Source organism: Bufo bufo, chromosome 7 (assembly GCF_905171765.1).
Source record: "Bufo bufo chromosome 7, aBufBuf1.1, whole genome shotgun sequence".
NCBI classification, from domain to species: domain Eukaryota; kingdom Metazoa; phylum Chordata; class Amphibia; order Anura; family Bufonidae; genus Bufo; species Bufo bufo.
Genome location: NC_053395.1, coordinates 221,058,664 through 221,078,326, shown reverse-complemented (window position 1 = coordinate 221,078,326; position 19,663 = coordinate 221,058,664). Strand labels below are relative to the sequence as shown.

The window sequence follows — 19,663 nt, the reverse complement described above, 5'->3', positions numbered from 1 at the left end:
AGGTGGAGAAGAAGTTGTGAATTGACCTAATATTCCGGGGCAGAGTATTCCAGAGAGTATGTGCAGCTCGAGAAAAGTCTTGAAGACGGGAGTGAGAGGTACAAATTATTGGGGGTTATTAATCTTAGGTCGCTAACAGACCGGAGAGCAGGAGTAGGGTGGTAGATGGAGATGAGGGAGGAGATGTATGGAGGTGCAGCACTGTGGAGAGCAGGAGTAGGGTGGTGGGAGGAGATGTATGGAGGGGCAGCACTGTGGAGAGCACGAGTAGGGTGGTAGATGGAGATGAGGGAGATGTATGGAGGGGCAGCACTGTGGAGAGCAGGAGTAGGGTGGTAGATGGAGATGAGAGAGGAGATGTATGAAGGTGCAGCACTGTGGAGAGCACGAGTAGGGTGGTAGATGGAGATGAGGGAGGAGATGTATGAAGGTGCAGCACTGTGGAGAGCATGAGTAGGGTGGTAGATGGAGATGAGGGAGGAGATGTATGAAGGTGCAGCACTGTGGAGAGCACGAGTAGGGTGGTAGATGGAGATGAGAGAGGAGATGTATGAAGGTGCAGCACTGTGGAGAGCACGAGTAGGGTGGTAGATGGAGATGAGGGAGGAGATGTATGAAGGTGCAGCACTGTGGAGAGCACGAGTAGGGTGGTAGATGGAGATGAGGGAGGAGATGTATGGAGGTGCAGCACTGTGGAGAGCATGAGTAGGGTGGTAGATGGAGATGTATGGAGGTGCAGCACTGTGGAGAGCTTTGTGGGTGAGAAGTGTGAACTGTATTCTGTGCTGGATGGGCAACCAGTGAAGTGACTGGCACAGACTAGCGGCATCAGTGTAGCGGTTGGATGGATAGATGAGCCTGGCTGCAGCATTTAGGACAGACTGAAGGGGGGAGAGTTTAGTGAGAGGGAGACCGATTAGTAATGCGTTGCGTTGGATAAAGGATAGGACATCAACATCTGATCAGTAGGGGTCAGACATCTCAGTACCACGCCAAATCATCCGTTCCCCGCAGCCTCCGGCACCAGAACTAGCAGTCTGAATGAAGACTCTAAAATGTAGAGAGGTTACTGCAGCTCAGTTCTCATTAAAGTAAAGTTGTCTCTCAAGTTACAATATAAACCAAGACAGATAAAACAGGTCCTTACATGTAACAGTCAGGAATAGCTGCTAAATAGCAACTAATCAGCTATTTTACCAGAGAAGTGCCCTGGATTGGTTGGATCCAAGTCGTTGTATGTTGAGTCTGGTTTCAACTTATGATGGCCGAGAAAATACCCTTTTATGTTGAAAATATTGTATCCCGAGGCCATTGTATCTTGAGGGACAACTGTAATTGGATGTTGAGTTACAGTAACCAGACATGGCCACTACACTGTGCTAGCGCCTACACTGAAAGTGCTAGTTCTGGCATCGGAGGTTGCAGGTACAGCTGATTGGTGGCAGCGCAGGGTGATGGATCCTCATGGATCAGATTCTGATGAGGCTAGCTCATCAATATCGGGAGTCTAGAAAAGCTCACGTATGTGTTAAGTGTATCCATAGGAATTATATATATATATATATATATATATATATATATATATATATATATATATATTTTTTATATATTTTTTTCAGTATTACATTTATTACAATGGCAGCTAGTGAGCAACATAGGTCTCTGCACGTCTATACAGTGGCATACATCAGGGAATTCCATTAGATTTATTAGTTGGAAAATCTTGCACACACCTGGAACTCGAATATCCATTACTGGAGCTCGTGCCCTCTTTACTGGGGAGTAGGAAGCCAGCCAGATTCAGGAGGTCTCGGATCATCTGACCTTTGATCTTCACATCCAGTGGAGAATTAGAATGCAGACTATGGGAAAGAGACAGTTTATGTGCACAAAAGCTACAAATGGATAGAAAACTAAAAAGGTTTTTGCACATCTTTGTAGCATTCAGTGGTTCACAGCACAAGTTGGCAATCCAGAAATTTCTATCGTAGGTATACCGAACGCCTGGATGTATTTTAGAAACATGAGCAATATCCCTTTAACTGTGAATCCTATACAACATTACTGGCGAGTTCCTGGGAGTATATAGAGGACATCTGGGAGTCCTCTGGGGTCGAAGGCTGCTAGATATTTTCATTACCTCAGTGGTACAATATTTCCATGTACTGACAGAAGGCCTGGCTCTGTCAGCATCAAACATTAAAGACAGTGCACACCAAACCTAAAATATCTATTAGGGCGCCTTCACACGTGGCAGAGAATTCTGCGACTGAAAAATCATTCATTTGAATAGGGCAGCAAGCACCTGGATTTCTTTAAGCCCCATTAAAAGGTGAATAGAACAGATTTTCAGTTGCAGAATTTTCTGCCACGTGTGAAGGTGCCCTTATTCCCTATGATCAGCAATTTCAGACTGTGGAGAGGCTGACTGTAGTGTTCCTGAATGACTGTCAGACCACAAACCTCCCTGCGCCATGCCCTCTACTTTCTGCCACACGCCTCATGCTCTCGAAACCTCCAGAATTTTTATTTTCTTTTATTTTTTTTACACACACACGCGAAACTCATACCCCAGCCTGTACCCCATATAACTATACACTGACCCTGCCCCCATATACACTGTGCTGTAACCTATATACGCCGACCCTGTACTCCGTATAGTGCTGTGCAGAGTCAGTGTATCCAGCCATTTTGGGATGCAGGGTCAGTGTATACAGATGGAGTACAGCACAGTATACACTGTCAGTATACTGTCCGCTCCTGAGCTCTGTCCCCCTCCTGCAACCATATTTTAACCCCAGCAGCCACTTCTACATCATTGCTCTATCGCCTCCTGGCCTCTCTACGATTGCCGCCGCTCTAGACCGCCTCCCACTGCTCTATGGTTGGGGGAATGGGGGTAGAGGGATATAGCGGCGGGATATCACAGTTTCTTAATACTGCGGTATATCGTCCAACACTAGTTCTGACCACTGGGAACTGCACGAGAATGGGGGTCCATACACACAAAAGACTCAGAGGTCCCTTGTCTTGTGACCGGGGGGGGGGGTTCCCAGCACTCAGACCCCCAGTGATTACACATGTATCATCTGTGGATAGGTGACATTTGTTTATTAACTTTCTAGTAATAATCATAAAGACACTTTTTGGTGCCAAGATTTATGCAGTTACTTTACCAGTATTACCAGCGGTTGCTATAAGGTGTATTCATTACCTCGGAGAGATGTTAACTTCTAAGACCCACGGCTTCAGGTTCTCATCCAGCATGATATCGAAACCAAAAAGTTCATGGCAGCTGTATGGGTTCTGTACGTGCATTTTCATTAGGCTGTTCACATAGGGCTCAGAGCTAAATAAAGCAGGAAAACAATATTCACAAGCGCAATGTGCAATCCCAGCCTAACCAGTAGCTTTCATACAATGCTGACTTATAGCTGTAGTGTCCAGCGTTTCCACCTTAGGTAAGGGTAAGATTCAGCAATACTAAAACTGGCTTATATAAAATGTATTGGAGCTTAAAAGGGGTTGTCTTACTTCAGCGAATGGCATTTATCATGTGGAGAAAGTTAATACAAGACACTGTCTGATGTATTGCGATTGTCCATCTGCAATCCAGCAGAGGTGGTCGTGCTTGCTCACTATAGGAAAAAGCACCAACTTATGCGAACTTCCATGGCCCCCAGAGGGCGGTGCTTTTTCCTACAGTGTGCAAGCACAACGACCGCTGCTGGATTGCAGCGTGGTTGTAACCATAGAAACGAAGAATGAATAATGTGATGTAAAAAATGAATGACACCAGCAGAGGATACAATATGGACAATCACAATGCATTAGTGTTTTATATTAACTTTGTTTACATGATAAATGCCTTTTCCTGAAGAGAGACGACCCCTTTAATGCCTTATTCACACAGTCAGTGTTCGGTCAGCGATTTTGGTGTGGCTCTAAACACAGGTGCAGATTTTTCCGTCATACCTTATGTCACTGAATAAGGCTTAAGACCATTGCCCAGTCGTGGCCGTATTGCGGCCCGCATACAGCGGGTCCGCAATACACCCCGCACCACGGATGCGGACCCATTAACTTGAATGGGTCCGCAATCCGGGAGATGCTGTGCGTAACGAAGGCACGGATCGGAATCCCACGGAAGCACTACAGAGTGCTTCCGTGGGTTTTCTGTCCGTGCCTCTGCACAGCAAGAAAATAGAACTTGTTCTATTATTTTTACGGTGCGGACGGATTAGTCACGGCTCCCGCATGGATGGGGTCCATGCATTGGGGACCGCAAATTGCAGTCCCCAATGCACGGAACGGCCGCGTGCATAAGGCCTAACACTGTTGGGGTAAGCCCACATAGAATGGAAAATTTTCCACTGCCGATTTCACAGAAAAATCTGCAAAATCACCATATCTGCATATTTTGCTACAGATTCATCCTCAAATTAACCCTGCTATATTGAAAGTGATGATATCAACAGATTTTAAAATCTGATGCACATCAGTTATGTTGCAATCTACACTTTAGTTCCTTCACAGAAAAAGCCCACAGCATGTGGATATGATTTGTAATGCCTCATCCACTTGCTTGCTGCTGCGTTTCTCTGTGATATTGACCAGCACAAGCCTGCAGGTAAAATCCTCAGCAATTCTGTTCCATGTAGACTTACCATTTAAAGCTAAACTGAAGTGAATTGCAAATAACTACACCTTTTTTAATGTTTCTCCATGCAAAAGTCATAAATAGGCTCAAATAACAGCCAAAAGGGAAGGCTGACATGGAGAAAGGACGAATGTAAATGTGTCGCCAAAGTATCAGGGAAAGTCCCGCAACTTTCTAATATACTCTGTTTCGAGTCAAGCTTTTCAAGGCCTCTGTCTGCTGTCAGGGAATGGATAAGTTTACATCCGGAAGATGAAAATCTGTCCTGATAATGTGCTGCTCACACAGGCACACGGCTCGCTAGCTCTCGTATAAGTAACAAGCTGTATACCTGGGTGGCAATGGTCAATAATGATCATGCATTATGTAGGGATTTCACAGGACTGCCACAACCTTGCCCATCTCGATAACCTGCAAATACATGTAACCACTGGCCACCACGGGTGGGTTAGGTTGCAGCCACCCTCTGGAGACCCAGTCTAAATGAGCTATGGACTTGTGTGAATTAAAATTGAACCGGGATAGATTTTTGGCAAATTAATTTCAACCAGGACTTACGCAATAATTGTCTTGATCACCATCTCTTTGATCTTCTCCCAGATTTTGTCACTGCTGAAACCTTTCTGGTTGAGGTAGCTCCACAATGCCTTAAGTGCCCTGCAGGGAGAGATCAGTGAGAATCTTAAACCATATCATCTCCAAGATGTCCCTATAGGTTTTAGATCAGTAAGTATAGCGGAATAAACATGAGCTTTAGGCCTCCTTCACACAGGCAGAGTTCATGTCTGTACTAGATTCATATTTGGAAGGAGCAGAACATGAAGCAACATCCATGAGAATGGCTGGACATGTTCGGAGTAACCTTCCCACTACTAGTTATATCTCCAGTGTCAAGATGAGCTCCACCATAGGACAGAATGTGACATACCACTTATGCCCCTGACAGGCAGACTCATCCGCGTTCGCCTTGTATTCCACGTTCTTTTTATTCACAGAGTAGTTTGTCAAGTGCATGAATTTGTTGCTAAGGCTTTTCATAGATGATGAATACCTGGAAAAACAAAACAAAAGCGAAATGGCATCAAATTACTGGCAGCATTAAGACCATGCAGAGAGAAGATGCCAAATATCCTTAGGGTAGTAATTCTTCTATTCCCACATTCAGTGCAGAGTCCAGCCTACAATAATCCACGAGGAAGAGCAAGAAACAGATCAAAGAGATATTCTAAAAAGGATATGCCATCACCTTATCAATGGGGGTCTGACCATCACCCATTGTCCTGCACAGCGGCACATTTCACCACTTGCTGTGCAGGAAACTGCAGCCCACCTCAATTTAAAGGGGTAGCCCCACGAAAAATATTCTACAGTTTTCAAACCAGCACCTGGATCTGAATATTTTTTTTAATGGCATAGAATTACAAATTTAGCATAGGCATCGAGCTATTCAATAAAATGTATCTGTAGAGCGCCACCTGATGTTCGTTTTTTTCCTATTTCTTTGTCCGGCTCACTGAGATGGCCGCACATGCTCAGTTTTATCCTTCAACCGCCTCCTGAGCTGTGATAGGGAGAGCTGAGACACGCCTCCTGAGCTGTGATAGGGAGAGCTGAGACACGCCTCCTGAGCTGTGATAGGGAGAGCTGAGACACGCCTCCTGAGCTGTGATAGGGAGAGCTGAGACACGCCTCCTGAGCTGTGATAGGGAGAGCTGAGACACGCCTCCTGAGCTGTGATAGGGAGAGCTGAGACACGCCTCCTGAGCTGTGATAGGGAGAGCTGAGACACGCCTCCTGAGCTGTGATAGGGAGAGCTGAGACACGCCTCCTGAGCTGTGATAGGGAGAGCTGAGACACGCCTCCTGAGCTGTGATAGGGAGAGCTGAGACACGCCTCCTGAGCTGTGATAGGGAGAGCTGAGACACGCCTCCTGAGCTGTGATAGGGAGAGCTGAGACACGCCTCCTGAGCTGTGATAGGGAGAGCTGAGACACGCCTCCTGAGCTGTGATAGGGAGAGCTGAGACACGCCTCCTGAGCTGTGATAGGGAGAGCTGAGACACACCTCCTGAGCTGTGATAGGGAGAGCTGAGACACGCCTCCTGAGCTGCAGCAGAAAGGACACTCCTTGAGCTGTCAGCTTGATATAAATCTAGCAGAGCAATTCATGGGGATATCTCTGGATCCATGTGAGGTACAGGGCTGGTTCTAGCCTTGTTAGAAATGGTCATGTACTGCATGAGGTCCGATTTTCATTTTTTACATTAGTCATGGGAAACCCCTTTAAGTGAATGGGGCTGGCTGCAGTTCCTTGCCAGGGGCACCATCATGCAGGGAGAACTTAGAGGACATAGCACTAAACCAGAGTTGTGGTCCCACAGAGGTCAGATCTCCACTGAGCATATAGTGATGGCAGCAACATGACAGTTTATAGGATAGACATATTCCCTTGTACAGAGCTTTATAACGACCTATGCTGATAGCCCCGTAGAGGTCACTGTGGTAAACTATAAGGCCCCTTTCACACGAGCGAGTATTCCGCGCGGATGCGATGCGCGAGTTCAACGCATTGCACCCGCACTGAATCCTGACCCATTCATTTCTATGGGGCTGTGCACACGAGCGGTGATTTTCACGCATAACTTGTGCGTTGCGTAAAAATCGCAGCATACTCTATATTCTGTGTTTTTGACACAACGCAGGCCCCATAGACGTGAATGGGGCCGCGTGAAAATCGCAAGCATCCGCAAGCAAGTGTGGATGCGGTGCGATTTTCACGCATGGTTGCTAGGGGACGATCGGGATGGAGACCCGATCTGTATTATTTCCCCTTATAACATGGTTATAAGGGAAAATAATAGCATTCTGAATACAGAATGCATAGTAAAATAGTGATGAAGGGGTTAAAAACACCCCCAAAAAAATTCAAGTCAACTTGATCGCGTAGTTGCGGATCTGTCTTCTTCTGTAATGTTGAGCTGCCGGCTAAGGACCTGTGGTGAAGTCACATCACATGATCCAATCACATGGTCCCTCACGATGGTGATGAACCATGTGATGAGCACAGTGACGTCATCAAAAGGTCCTATTCCTGTGCACAGCAAAGAAGAAGACAGAAGAGAAGCCGGCTGCGCGATCAAGTGGATTAAGGTGAGTTTAATTATTTTTTAACCCCTCCAGCCCTATTGTACTATGCATTCTGTATTAAGAATGCTATTATTTTCCCTTATTACATGGTTATAAGGGAAAATAATGCAATCTACGTGAACCCCAAACCCAAACTTCTGTGAAGAAGTTCAGGTTTGGGTACCAAACATGCCGATTTTTCTCACGCGCGTGCAAAATGCATTACAATGTTTTGCACTCGCGCGAAAAAAAAAAAATAAATAAAATAAATAAAATAAATAAATAAAAAAAAAAAATCGCACATTTTCCCGCAACACACCAGCATCTTATCCGGGCAAAAAACATGACGCCTGTGTGAAAGAGGCCTAAGGGGTTCTCAGAGATATTTTTAGTGACGACTAGTGTTGAGCGAACTTGTGGTTTAAGTTCGGCGTCCAAAGTTCGGGTTATTGAAAAATCCCGTTATGGATTCCAAATTCCATTATGATCTGTGGTAGCGGAAATCATAACGGGATTCTTCAATAACCCGAACTTTGGACGCCGAACTTAAAAACACAAGTTCGCTCATCGGTGGGCTCTGACACCTCTGCTGATCAGCTGTTTGAGAAGGCACCAGGGCTCCCAGTAGCTGCCTTCTCACAGCTTTCCCTAGGCAAGTGACGTCACTTTTACTGGTCGCATGGCCTAGGCGCGGCACAGCTCAGCTCTTTTGAAGTGAATGGGGCTGAGCTGCAATACCAAGCACATCCACTGTGAACGGTGCTGTACTAAATTAAGTGGAGAGAAGACTGCTGCACTACCAATACTCCCAGGAGTCATACCCCCCACTGATCAGATACCGATGACCTATCCTGAGGATAGGACATTAGTAAAAATATCTCGAAAAACCCTTTTAAAGCATAGCTATGACATGGAAACTACTTTGTAAAATGTATCAGACAATTACCTATATAATGATTTACTGCTAAATTGATATTCTAGAAATTACTGTCATTCAGTACAGGAGAAATCCAAAAATACTACATGAGATAAGAGGCCACACATCTATCTGCAGTCTGAATATGGGTTTTCAGGATAATAAGAACTTGGACTCAAATTCATGGAATACAGTTGCAAGAAAAAGTATGTGAACCCTTTGGAATTATATGGATTTCTGCACAAATTGGTCATAAAATGTGATCTGATCTTCATCCAAGTCACAACAATAGACAATCACAGTCTGCTTAAACTAATAAAACACAAAGAATTAAATGTTACCATGTTTTTATTGAACACACCATGTAAACATTCACAGTGCAGGTGGAAAAAGTATGTGAACCCCTTGGATTTAATAACTGGTTGAACCTCCTTTGGCAGCAATAACTTCCACCAAACGTTTCCTGTAGTTGCAGATCAGACGTGCACAACGGTCAGGAGTAATTCTTGACCATTCCTCTTTACAGAACTGTTTCAGTTCAGCAATATTCTTGGGATGTCTGGTGTGAATCGCTTTCTTGAGGTCATGCCACAGCATCTCCATCGGGTTGAGGTCAGGAATCTGACTGGGCCACTCCAGAAGGCGGATTTTCTTCTGTTTAAGCCATTCTGTTGTTGATTTACTTCTATGCTTTGGGTCGTTGTCCTGTTGCAACACCCATCTTCTGTTGAGCTTCAGCTGGTGGACAGATGGCCTTAAGTTCTCCTGCAAAATGTCTTGATAAACTTGGGAATTCATTTTTCCTTTGATAATAGCAATCCGTCCAGGCCCTGATGCAGCAAAGCAGCCCCAAACCATGATGCCCCCACCACCATACTTCACAGTTGGGATGAGGTTTTGATGTTGGTGTGCTGTGCCTCTTTTTCTCCACACATAGTGTTGTGTGTTTCTTCCAAACAACTCCACTTTGGTTTCATCTGTCCACAGAATATTTTGCCAGTACTGCTGTGGGACATCCAGGTGCTCTTGTGCAAACTGTAAACGTGCAGCAATGTTTTTTTGGACAGCAGTGTCTTCCTCTGTGGTATCCTCCCATGAAATCCATTCTTGTTTAGTGTTTTATGTATCGTAGATACAGGGATGTTAGCATATGCCAGAGACTTTTGTAAGTCTTTAGCTGACACTCTAGGATTCTTCTTCACCTCATTGAGCAGTCTGTGCTGTGCTCTTGCAGTCATCTTTACAGGACGGCCACTCCTAGGGAGAGTAGCAGCAGTGCTGAACTTTCTCCATTATAGACAATTTGTCTTACCGTGGACTGATGAACAGCAAGGCTTTTGGAGATACTTTTATAACCCTTTCCAGCTTCATGCAAGTCAACAATTCTTAATCGTAGGTCTTCTGAGAGCTCTTTTGTGCGAGGCATCATTCACATCAGGCAATGCTTCTTGTGAAAAGCAAACCCACACCTGGTATGTGTTTTTTATAGGGCAGGGCAGCGGTAACCAACACCTCCAATCTCATCTCATTGATTGGACTCCAGTTGGCTGACACCTCACTCCAATTAGCTCTTGGAGATGTCATTAGTCTAGGGGTTCACATACTTTTTCCACCTGCACTGTGAATGTTTACATGGTGTGTTCAATAAAAACATGGTAACATTTAATTCTTTGTGTGTTATTAGTTTAAGCAGACTGTGATTGTCTATTGTTGTGACTTAGATGACGATCAGATCACATTTTATGACCAATTTGTGCAGAAATCCATATCATTCCAAAGGGTTCACATACTTTTTCTTGCAACTGTATATATATTTAATTCAGAGCTACACTCTAGAGCAGTGGTCTCCAACACATGGCTCCAGCTGTTGCAAAACTACAACTCCCAGCATGCCGTAACAGACCCACTTCTCAAAAGGGATCACAGAAATAAGTGTAACAAATAAAAGCCTCACAATGAAGAACGTACTTGCAGCTGGCGAATCGCACCAGGCCGTCTGTAAACAAGTACACTCGGAGGGGGTCATATGACGTGACGTAAACATAAATCCGCAAGTCAAACTTGCTGCCGCTGATGAGGTAGGGTTTGTGCAGGTACCTGAAGAGAGACAACATAGAAGAGGTCAGGACTACTGTGCCCGTAATGTCGACAAAGGGAACAATGCCACAAATGGCTAGCATGGGGAGGAGACCAATCGGTGTACGACAGACATGGACTGGTCTTGCTCCTTTAGGCTAGGGTTACACTGGTCGAGCGACACCTGTCGTGTTGGATTTCTTGCGACTGCTGCGGCGATCCCATTAATTTCCAAGAGATCATCGCTGTGACAGGTGTCATGGTGTAACCCTAGCCTTAGGTTCACACAGAACTATTACCTCTGTACCAGCAGTGGTCTCTTCTTCGGAAGCTGGCTCCATTTATGTATAACCTGGATCCCCATTCCTCTGGCTGATGCGGGCTAAAATGGAACCAAATGAATTACCAATTAGTCTCATTCTGCAATATTTAGCAAGAATGCCATTTCAAGTCTGGAGAGTAGTTTTAGGCTACTTTTACACTTGCGGCAGAGTGATCTGGCAATCTGCATGCAAACGGACAGCATTTGTAGACGCAAATGCATTGCAAGAACGGATCCGTCTCTCTGGATGTCACCCGGAGAAACGGATCAGTTATATATTTTTTTTCACATTTTTACCGGTCTGCGCATGGACAGACCGGAAGGACAGATCCGGCATTTTTAATGCCAGATCCGGCACTAAGCCATTTCAATTTAAATTAACGCCGGATCCGGCCACTGATCTGGAATTTTGGACGGAGATAATACCGCAGCATGCTGTGGTATTTCCTCCGTCCAAAACGCCGTTCGGTGATTGAACTGAAGACATCCTGAATGGATTTCGCTGCATTCAGAATGCATTAGGATAAAACTGATCAGTTCTTTTCCAGTATTGAGCCCCTAGGACTGAACTCAGTGCCGGAAAAGAAAAAACACTAGTGTGAAATTACTAGGGATCAACCGATTATCGGTTTTACCGATATTATCGTCCGATATTCAGGATTTTGAACGTTATCGGTATCGGCATCTATTTTGCCGATATTCCGATAACGTATTGGGAACACAGAACGCGCTGCTGTCAGCGCTCTCTGTGTTCCCTCAGCAGCACAGGGGAGAAGGAAGCAGTGTCTCCCTCCCCCTGTGATGCTGCTGCCGCCAATTAGAGGAGAGAGGACAAAAGAAGGGGAGGGGCTGTGGCCACCGCTCCACCAACTAAGATAAGTCTTTCATTAATTCATATACAGGAGGCGGGAGCTGGATGCAGAATCACATAGCCAGCTCCCGACCTCTAGGAGCTGTAGCTGAGATCTGCGGTAGTTAACCCCTTAAGTGCCGCGGATCGCAGCTACCGCTCCTAGAGGTCGGGAGCTGGCTATGTGATTCTGCATCCAGCTCCCGCCTCCTGTATATGAATGATTGAGAGACTTATCTTCATTGGTGGAGCAGTGCGCCCCCCCAAGCCCCCCAGTATTAATCATTGGCGCCCCCCATCCCAGTATTAAAAACGTTGGTGGCGCAGTGCGCCCCCCCACCCCCCAGTATTAATCATTGGTGGCAGTGGCCACAAGATCCCCTCTCTCCTGCACCTCCGATCGGAGCCCCAGCAGTGTAAGCCTGGGGCTCCGATCGGTCTCCATGGCAGCCAGGACGCTACTGAAGCCCTGGCTGCCATGTTCAGCTCCATGCTGCTGTGTGCACAAAGCACAGAGCAGTAGGGACAGTGTGAGATCCTATTCACCCTGATAGAGATCTATCAGGGTGAATAGGACAAGGGTTCTAGTCCCTAAGGGGGCTAAAAGTTAGTAAAAAAAAAAAAAAAAAATTATATTAAGTATAAATGAAAAAAAGATTTACAAAAAAAATAAATAAATACACGTTAACAATAAACATTAATTTTCAGCAGATGTGTAGGAATTTTTTTTAATCAAAAATGAAAATTCCCAGAATATCGGTATAAATTATCGGCTATCGGCCTGAAAGTTCACAAATTATCGGTATCGGCCCTAAAAAAATCAATAGCGGTCGATCCCTAGAAAGTACTCTTATTAAGCTTCCTTCACACACTTTTTCTGCTTTTAGTTTGGGTTTCCATTGCGTTTTTTGTGGCTTTTATTTTCAATTCATCACATTTGTAATGCGAGTGCTGGTATTGATGCCAAAAAACAAAAATGTAGCCCGTTATAGTGAAGGGGAACCATCGGGCCCCAATGGTGTCTGACATATGACAGGTTTGGTGATTATTCCGGTACTAGGTTCCTATGCTGGAACAGAATACTAGAATTTGAGTACATATGTAAACCTAACCTCATTATTATTTTTTTTTAACCGTTACAATGATTGATTTGGAATGATTTTTCCCCCAATAGAAAATAGTATGCAAATGGGGGAATCGGGCTTCTTTGCCTTGTGACTGATGAGCCATATTTCCGCCAATAAAAACAAATTTTTCTGTACCAAAGACCCAACGATCAGAAAACAATTTCTAGGATCACTAATGATAATCTGTAGATTTTCAAATACATGTTTATTTAATATTGGTCTTGAATACCTTTATTATATCCATACAGTAAGCCTCTCCTTAAAAAAGGAAAAAAAATAATAAAAAAAAAGGTACAACCCATTTTAGTCCTGCAAGATGCATCCACAGGAGAGCCGCTAGGACTAAACATGCGCTGCTGAGGGAACATGAGCGCGCTGACAGCAGTGCGTTCATGTTCTGTGACAGCGCGCTGGACGCATTATCGGCAGGGTTAGATGCCGATACCAATAACTAAGAAAATCATGAATATCGGCCGATAACATCGGTATATCCGATAATTGGTCGATCCCTAGTGCTTACCCAGCACATTTATGTCACGTAACACTACGGCTGAATGTCAGGGATTATATGATGTGAAGAGTTTCACATGACTGATGCCATGTTTCAGTTAGGCCATGAATACATTACACAGGACTTATCTATAGGCTATACCATTCTACTGCATATAGGGGTCAACCGCCTGATATATGAAAGGCATGTATGCAGGGCTTTTACATACATGTATATTACAAAATATGATTTCCTATTATATAAAAAAAAAAAAAATATAAAGATTGGAAACCCCCTTTAGGGTCTGTAATGTACGATGTTCTAGGGCAGAATGCCTCAATATCATCATCCAAGGAAATGTCACAATTTTTTTCTAAATGAATCTGGCAATAAAAAATAAAAAAAAATATATATCTAAAAAAAAATAAATGTATGAAACGAGTATAAAAAAGTATATAGGGGCCCATGTCTAATTGTGCTCTAAGGCCCCATACCATCTCAGAAGTTGTACTAAGCCCTAATACATAAATGCAGAAAGCCTGATAGAATCTACCGTCTAGGCTGGGGTCGCACCCTATGGCCCTTCATGGGCATGATCACTACGTCTGAACCCAGTCAAAAGCCTCTGGATGCAGCCATCAACTATTGATTAAATCTATCCCGTACCGGCTTAACAATCCATTTCTGCCGCGTTCCACCCGCCTCCCAGGCTTTTCTCAGCAGCTTGATGTCTTGAGGAAGCACAAAGGACTGGGGGAAGAAGTTGAATTCTTTCCTTCCATAGCGAGCGAGCATTTTGGACAGGTTTCTCCACAGACGATCTTTCCTTCCAATCTGAAAGGTGCCTGGGAAATGGTTCAACTAAATGGACACAAAACAACAAGATCAGAAAGTGGCAACTGCGAATTGAAAATCTGATTGGACTTCTTCATTTATGGAAATTTACCTTCTGGTAGTCTCGGATAGCTTTGAAGCCTGTGGACTTCATGTGATGACCCCAGCAACCCAACCAATCGTGATTCTCTGCAAGAAAGATTTACAGGTTATTCAAAACAGTGACAAAAACAACGAGCCAGTCACTGGGGGGCTTTCAGTCCGATTTCCCATCTCACACACCCTCATGTACACCGAGTTAGCTGAGGGTCCTGAATTCGCCATATTATCCGCAGTGGACAGCAATTACAAAACGCGTCTTGCTCTGGAGGACCCAACATGTGTAAACTGCATTGTAGGAGCATTTATTTCAAAGGCGAATGGTGTAATACTTCGCTTCACTTGTGGCGGCGCTGCAGAGAAATGCAACACTTGCTGTTGGGTTTTCTTACGTGTCAGCGAGATGTCCAATGATCAACTTATTGTCTAGGGCTGTGATGGCTAACCTCAGGCACTCCAGCTGTGGTAAAACTACAACTCCCAAGATGGCTGTTCTCAAAACTCCACAGAAATTAATGGAGCATGCTGGGAGACGTAGTTTCACTACAGATGGCGTGCTGGAGGTTAGCCATCACTGGTCTAGGGACTAGGCTAACAAAAAATATGTCTCCAAACCATCCTGGATCCAGTGGGACAGTCCTGGAGTTTGGTTACTGTCCCAGGAAAGCTGCCACACATCCACACTTACTATAGTGAATCAAGGAGCCATCAGCATCCTTCCCCACCATTCACCCTGGACCACTGACGCGAGCGCGATCCATTGATGTCATGGTGCCTGCTGGGTGCTGCAGACAGGGAACAGTGCTAGGCAAGCATTACTTTACGAGGCACTAACGGTGCATGATACTACATAGGGTAATCTAAGGAGGCACCCTTACTGTGTAGGGTGGCACCAAGGAAGCATCCTTACACTGGGGGGGGCCTAAGGTGACATTCTTACTGTATTGGGCACACTACTGTGAGGGTAGGCACTAAGGGGCACTATGCTTTAGGCGCACAAAGTCCAAGCCTCCTGCAACTTTTTCCCCCTACAGGGAATAACAGAAATTCCATGAAAATTCTATCTGCGATTTTAAGCCTTAATAAATATGGCTGCTTAGGTTGGTTCACGATTACTATACGTCAGGCAGTTACTCACTTTTTGTGATCCGGAAGTGGGACCTTGCCACTGTCTGTTTCACTATATTTGGGGTGACTGTGCTCATTTTCCACTTCATCAGTTTTCTTTGGGCCCAAGGCAACAGCTCCACTACAAGCACACAAGACGACGACATAACATAAGCATAGGAACATGGAAGACACAATTTATATGCATATAATCTCTCGCTCTTACGTACATCTGTCTATCCTTGTCCTGCAGGGTAACGACTAGCTGAGGGAGGGCAGATGGAAGAGAGTACGGATGCAGGGTTGAAATACAGATGTGCATAGGAGCCGCATACCCCAAAATGGTAGATGTATATGGATTGGAGAATATTTAGAAAGCTATTTTTTTAAAGAATATATAGTCTACCAATAAACAGAAGTGCCCACTGCAGTTCAGCAAAGACTCAAAGAAGTGATGACGTTTTATGTATGTGAATACGGAGGTGCCGGGATTTATCTAACAGGACAAGACACAGTAGTCTCTTACCTTTTTCATCCTGAGTGGCAAAATAAATAGTTGAGGGAGTGTTGGGAAACAGGCTTGGGGTGAGGGCAGGTCTCACAATTAAATCCACATCTGGGGGCACTGGGTCCATACTGGGATCACATTGCCTAGAAATGAACATTTGCAGGTTAGGGCTCTTTCACACCTGCGTTCTTTTCTTCCGGCATAGAGTTCCGTCGTCGGGGCTCTATGCCGGAAGAATCCTGATCAGGATTATCCTAATGCATTCTGAATGGAGAGAAATCCGTTCAGGATGCATCAGGATGTCTTCAGTTCTGGTACGGAACGTTTGTTGGCCGGAGAAAATACCGCAGCATGCTGCGCTTTTTGCTCCGGCCAAAAATCCGGAACACTTGCCGCAAGGCCGGATCCGGAATTAATGCCCATTGGAAGGCATTGATCCGGATCCGGCCTTAAGCTAAACGTCGTTTCGGCGCATTGCCGGAGCCGACATTTAGCTTTTTCAGAGTGGTTACCATGGCTGCCGGGACGCTAAAGTCCTGACAGCCATGGTAAGTGTAGTGGGGAGCGGGGGAGCAGCATACTTACCGTCCGTGCGGCTCCCCGGGCGCTCCAGAGTGACGTCAGGGCGCCCCAAGCGCATGGATCACGTGATCGCATGGATCACGTCATCCATGCGCATGGGGCGCTCTGACGTCATTCTGGAGCGCCCCGGGAGCCGCACGGACTGTAAGTATACCGCTCCCCCGCTCCTACTATGGCAACCAGGACTTTAATAGCGTCCTGGGTGCCATAGTAACACTGAAAGCATTTGGAAGACGGTTCCGTCTTCAAATGCTTTCAGTACACTTGCGTTTTCCGGATCCGGCAGGCACCTCCGGCAACGGAAGTGCATGCCGGATCCCAACAACGCAAGTGTGAAAGAGGCCTAAATCGTTATAAATTAAAACAAACATACGAGAAGTGAAACGTACAAACATTTATTCTCACAATTTTTCACCTACTAAACTGGACTAACAGGTATGAGCACTGGAAGAGCACTGAATGGTGTAGTATAGAGGATCTGTCAGCTCTCCTGTGTGGTGTAGTATAGAGGATCTGTCAGCTCTGCTGTGTGGTGTAGTATAGAGGATCTGTCAGCTCTCCTGTGTGGTGTAGTATAGAGGATCTGTCAGCTCTCCTGTGTGGTGTAGTATAGAGGATCTGTCAGCTCTCCTGTGTGGTGTAGTATAGAGGATCTGTCAGCTCTCCTGTGTGGTGTAGTATAGAGGATCTGTCAGCTCTGCTGTGTGGTGTAGTATAGAGGATCTGTCAGCTCTGCTGTGTGGTGTAGTATAGAGGATCTGTCAGCTCTGCTGTGTGGTGTAGTATAGAGGATCTGTCAGCTCTCCTGTGTGGTGTAGTATAGAGGATCTGTCAGCTCTCCTGTGTGGTGTAGTATAGAGGATCTGTCAGCTCTCCTGTGTAGTGTAGTATAGTGAATCTGTCAGCTCTCCTGTGTGGTGTAGTATAGAGGATCTGTACTAGGTTTACTAAGTTTTATTTTTAAAACTGTTGTATATCATACTACAGAAACCCACTGCCTATTGAAAATCTGTTACAGCTCTGACTAGTGGACCGTCAAAAAGTCAGATAGATGCAAATAGTGAAGTGAAGGAAGCAAGCATCACAGAAACCACCACTAAAACATAGCTTTTAATATTACTCACCAAAATACCTTCTAATTACCTCCTTTTGCTTAACCGCTTCACGTCCGCCCATAGACTATAAACGTCCTATGGGTGGACGTCTATTTCTGACAGCACGTTTTAAAACGTCCTGTCAGAAATAGCAGCTGCATGCTAATCGTGCAGCTGCTGATCGGGTTGCCCGCTGTCAGTGACAGCAGGGCAACCCTAAGACAAGGCAGGGACAGTGCCCAGGTGTCCCTGCCTTCCGGATCGCTGCAGACACAGCGCTCACCGAGCGCTGTGTCTGCAGAGCAGGAAGCGCTGTGCGCTTCCTGTTCTGGCCCGGCGGTCATGTGACCGCCGTGACCGGAGTGTGCAGGAGCTGTGTGAGGTCTCTCAGAGACCTCGATCAGCCCTGCTGTGAGGCTGTACAGCCTCTATAGGGGTGCATTTGTCCTGTAACTGGGGCTACTATGTCAGCCCCAGTTACAGGAGAAATCAACAGTGAAAAAAAAAAAAAAAAAAAAAAAAAAAGTGAAGCAAATGTCCCCCAGAGGTCTTGTATGACCTTATGGGGGACGAAAAGTGTAAAAAAAAAAAATTAAAAAAATAAAAAAGGGTTGAAAAAATAAAATAAAGTTTCACATGTAAAAAAAAAAAAAAAAGTTCCCAAGTTAGGAATAAAAAATAAAAATGAAAAATAGAAAAAATAAAATAGACATATTTGGTATTGCCGCGTCCGTAAAACCAGCTCTATAAAAATATCACATGACCTAACCCCTCGGGTGAACACCGTAAAAAAAAAAAAAAAAAAAAAACAACGTCAAAACAAGCAATTTTTGTCACCTTGCATCACAAAAGATGCAACACCAAGTGATCAAAAATGCGTATGTCCCACAAAATAGTACCAATAAAACCGTCACCTCATCCCGCAAAAAATGAGCCCCTACATAAGAAAATCTCTCAAAAAATAAAAAAAAAAACTATAGCTCTCAGAACATGGACACATTAAAACATAATTTTTTTGTTTCAAAAATGCTATTATTGTGTAAAACTTTAATAAATGAGAAAAAGTATACATATTAGGTATCGCCACGTCCGTAACAATCTGCTCTATAAAAATGTCACTTGACTGAACCCCACAGGTGAACGCTGTAAAAATAAATAAATAGAAACTGTGCTAAAACAACCAATTTGTTGGTCACCTTGCCCCATAAAGTGTTATAATGAATGATCAAAAAAATGATATGTACCCAAAAATAGTACTAATAAAACTGGCACCTTATCCCCTAGTTTCCAAAATGGGGTCACTTCTTGGGAGTTTCTACTGTAAGGGTGCATCAGGGGGCTTCAAATGGGACATGGCATCTAAAAACCATGTGGAGTTCCTTTTCTTCTGCGCCCTGCCGTGTGCCCATACAGCAGTTTATGACCACATGTGGGGTGTTTCTGTAAACCTGGGTAATAAATATTGAGTTTTGTTTGGCTGTTAACCATCGATGTGTTAAAAAAAAAAAATTGATTAAAATGGAAAATCTGCCAAAAAAGTGAAATTTAAAAATTTGATCTCCATTTTCCTTTAATTCTTGTGGAACGCCTAAAGGGTTAACAAAGTTTGTAAAATCGGTTTTGAATACCTTGAGGGGTGTAGTTTCTACAATGGGGTCATTTATGGGGGTATCCACTATGTAGGCCCCACAAAGTGACTTCATACCTGAACTGGTCCTTAAAAAGTGGGTTTTGGCAATTTTCTTAAAAATTTGAAGAATTGCTTCTAAACTTCTAAGCCTTCTAACGTCCTAAAAAAATAAAATGACATTTCCAAAAATGATGCCAACATAAAGTAGACATATGGGGAATGTTAAATAATAAATATTTTATGA

General features: G+C 44.5%; 1 protein-coding gene across 3 annotated transcripts in view; it reads right to left on the bottom strand.

Moving 5' to 3' along the window:
• TTLL4 (tubulin tyrosine ligase like 4) overlaps positions 1–19,663 on the bottom strand; it is a 41,268-nt gene that overhangs the window by 3,841 nt on the left and 17,764 nt on the right. For all 3 annotated transcript variants that reach the window (XM_040440463.1, XM_040440465.1, XM_040440464.1), the window contains exons 5-14: positions 16,132–16,256; positions 15,637–15,747; positions 14,512–14,588; positions 14,232–14,426; positions 11,076–11,158; positions 10,669–10,797; positions 5,589–5,711; positions 5,219–5,317; positions 3,215–3,349; positions 1,734–1,862 (exon numbers count right to left, since the gene is read on the bottom strand). In XM_040440463.1, coding sequence (XP_040296397.1) covers positions 1,734–1,862; positions 3,215–3,349; positions 5,219–5,317; positions 5,589–5,711; positions 10,669–10,797; positions 11,076–11,158; positions 14,232–14,426; positions 14,512–14,588; positions 15,637–15,747; positions 16,132–16,256 — 1,206 coding nt within the window. The remainder of the gene's footprint in view (positions 1–1,733; positions 1,863–3,214; positions 3,350–5,218; positions 5,318–5,588; positions 5,712–10,668; positions 10,798–11,075; positions 11,159–14,231; positions 14,427–14,511; positions 14,589–15,636; positions 15,748–16,131; positions 16,257–19,663) is intronic.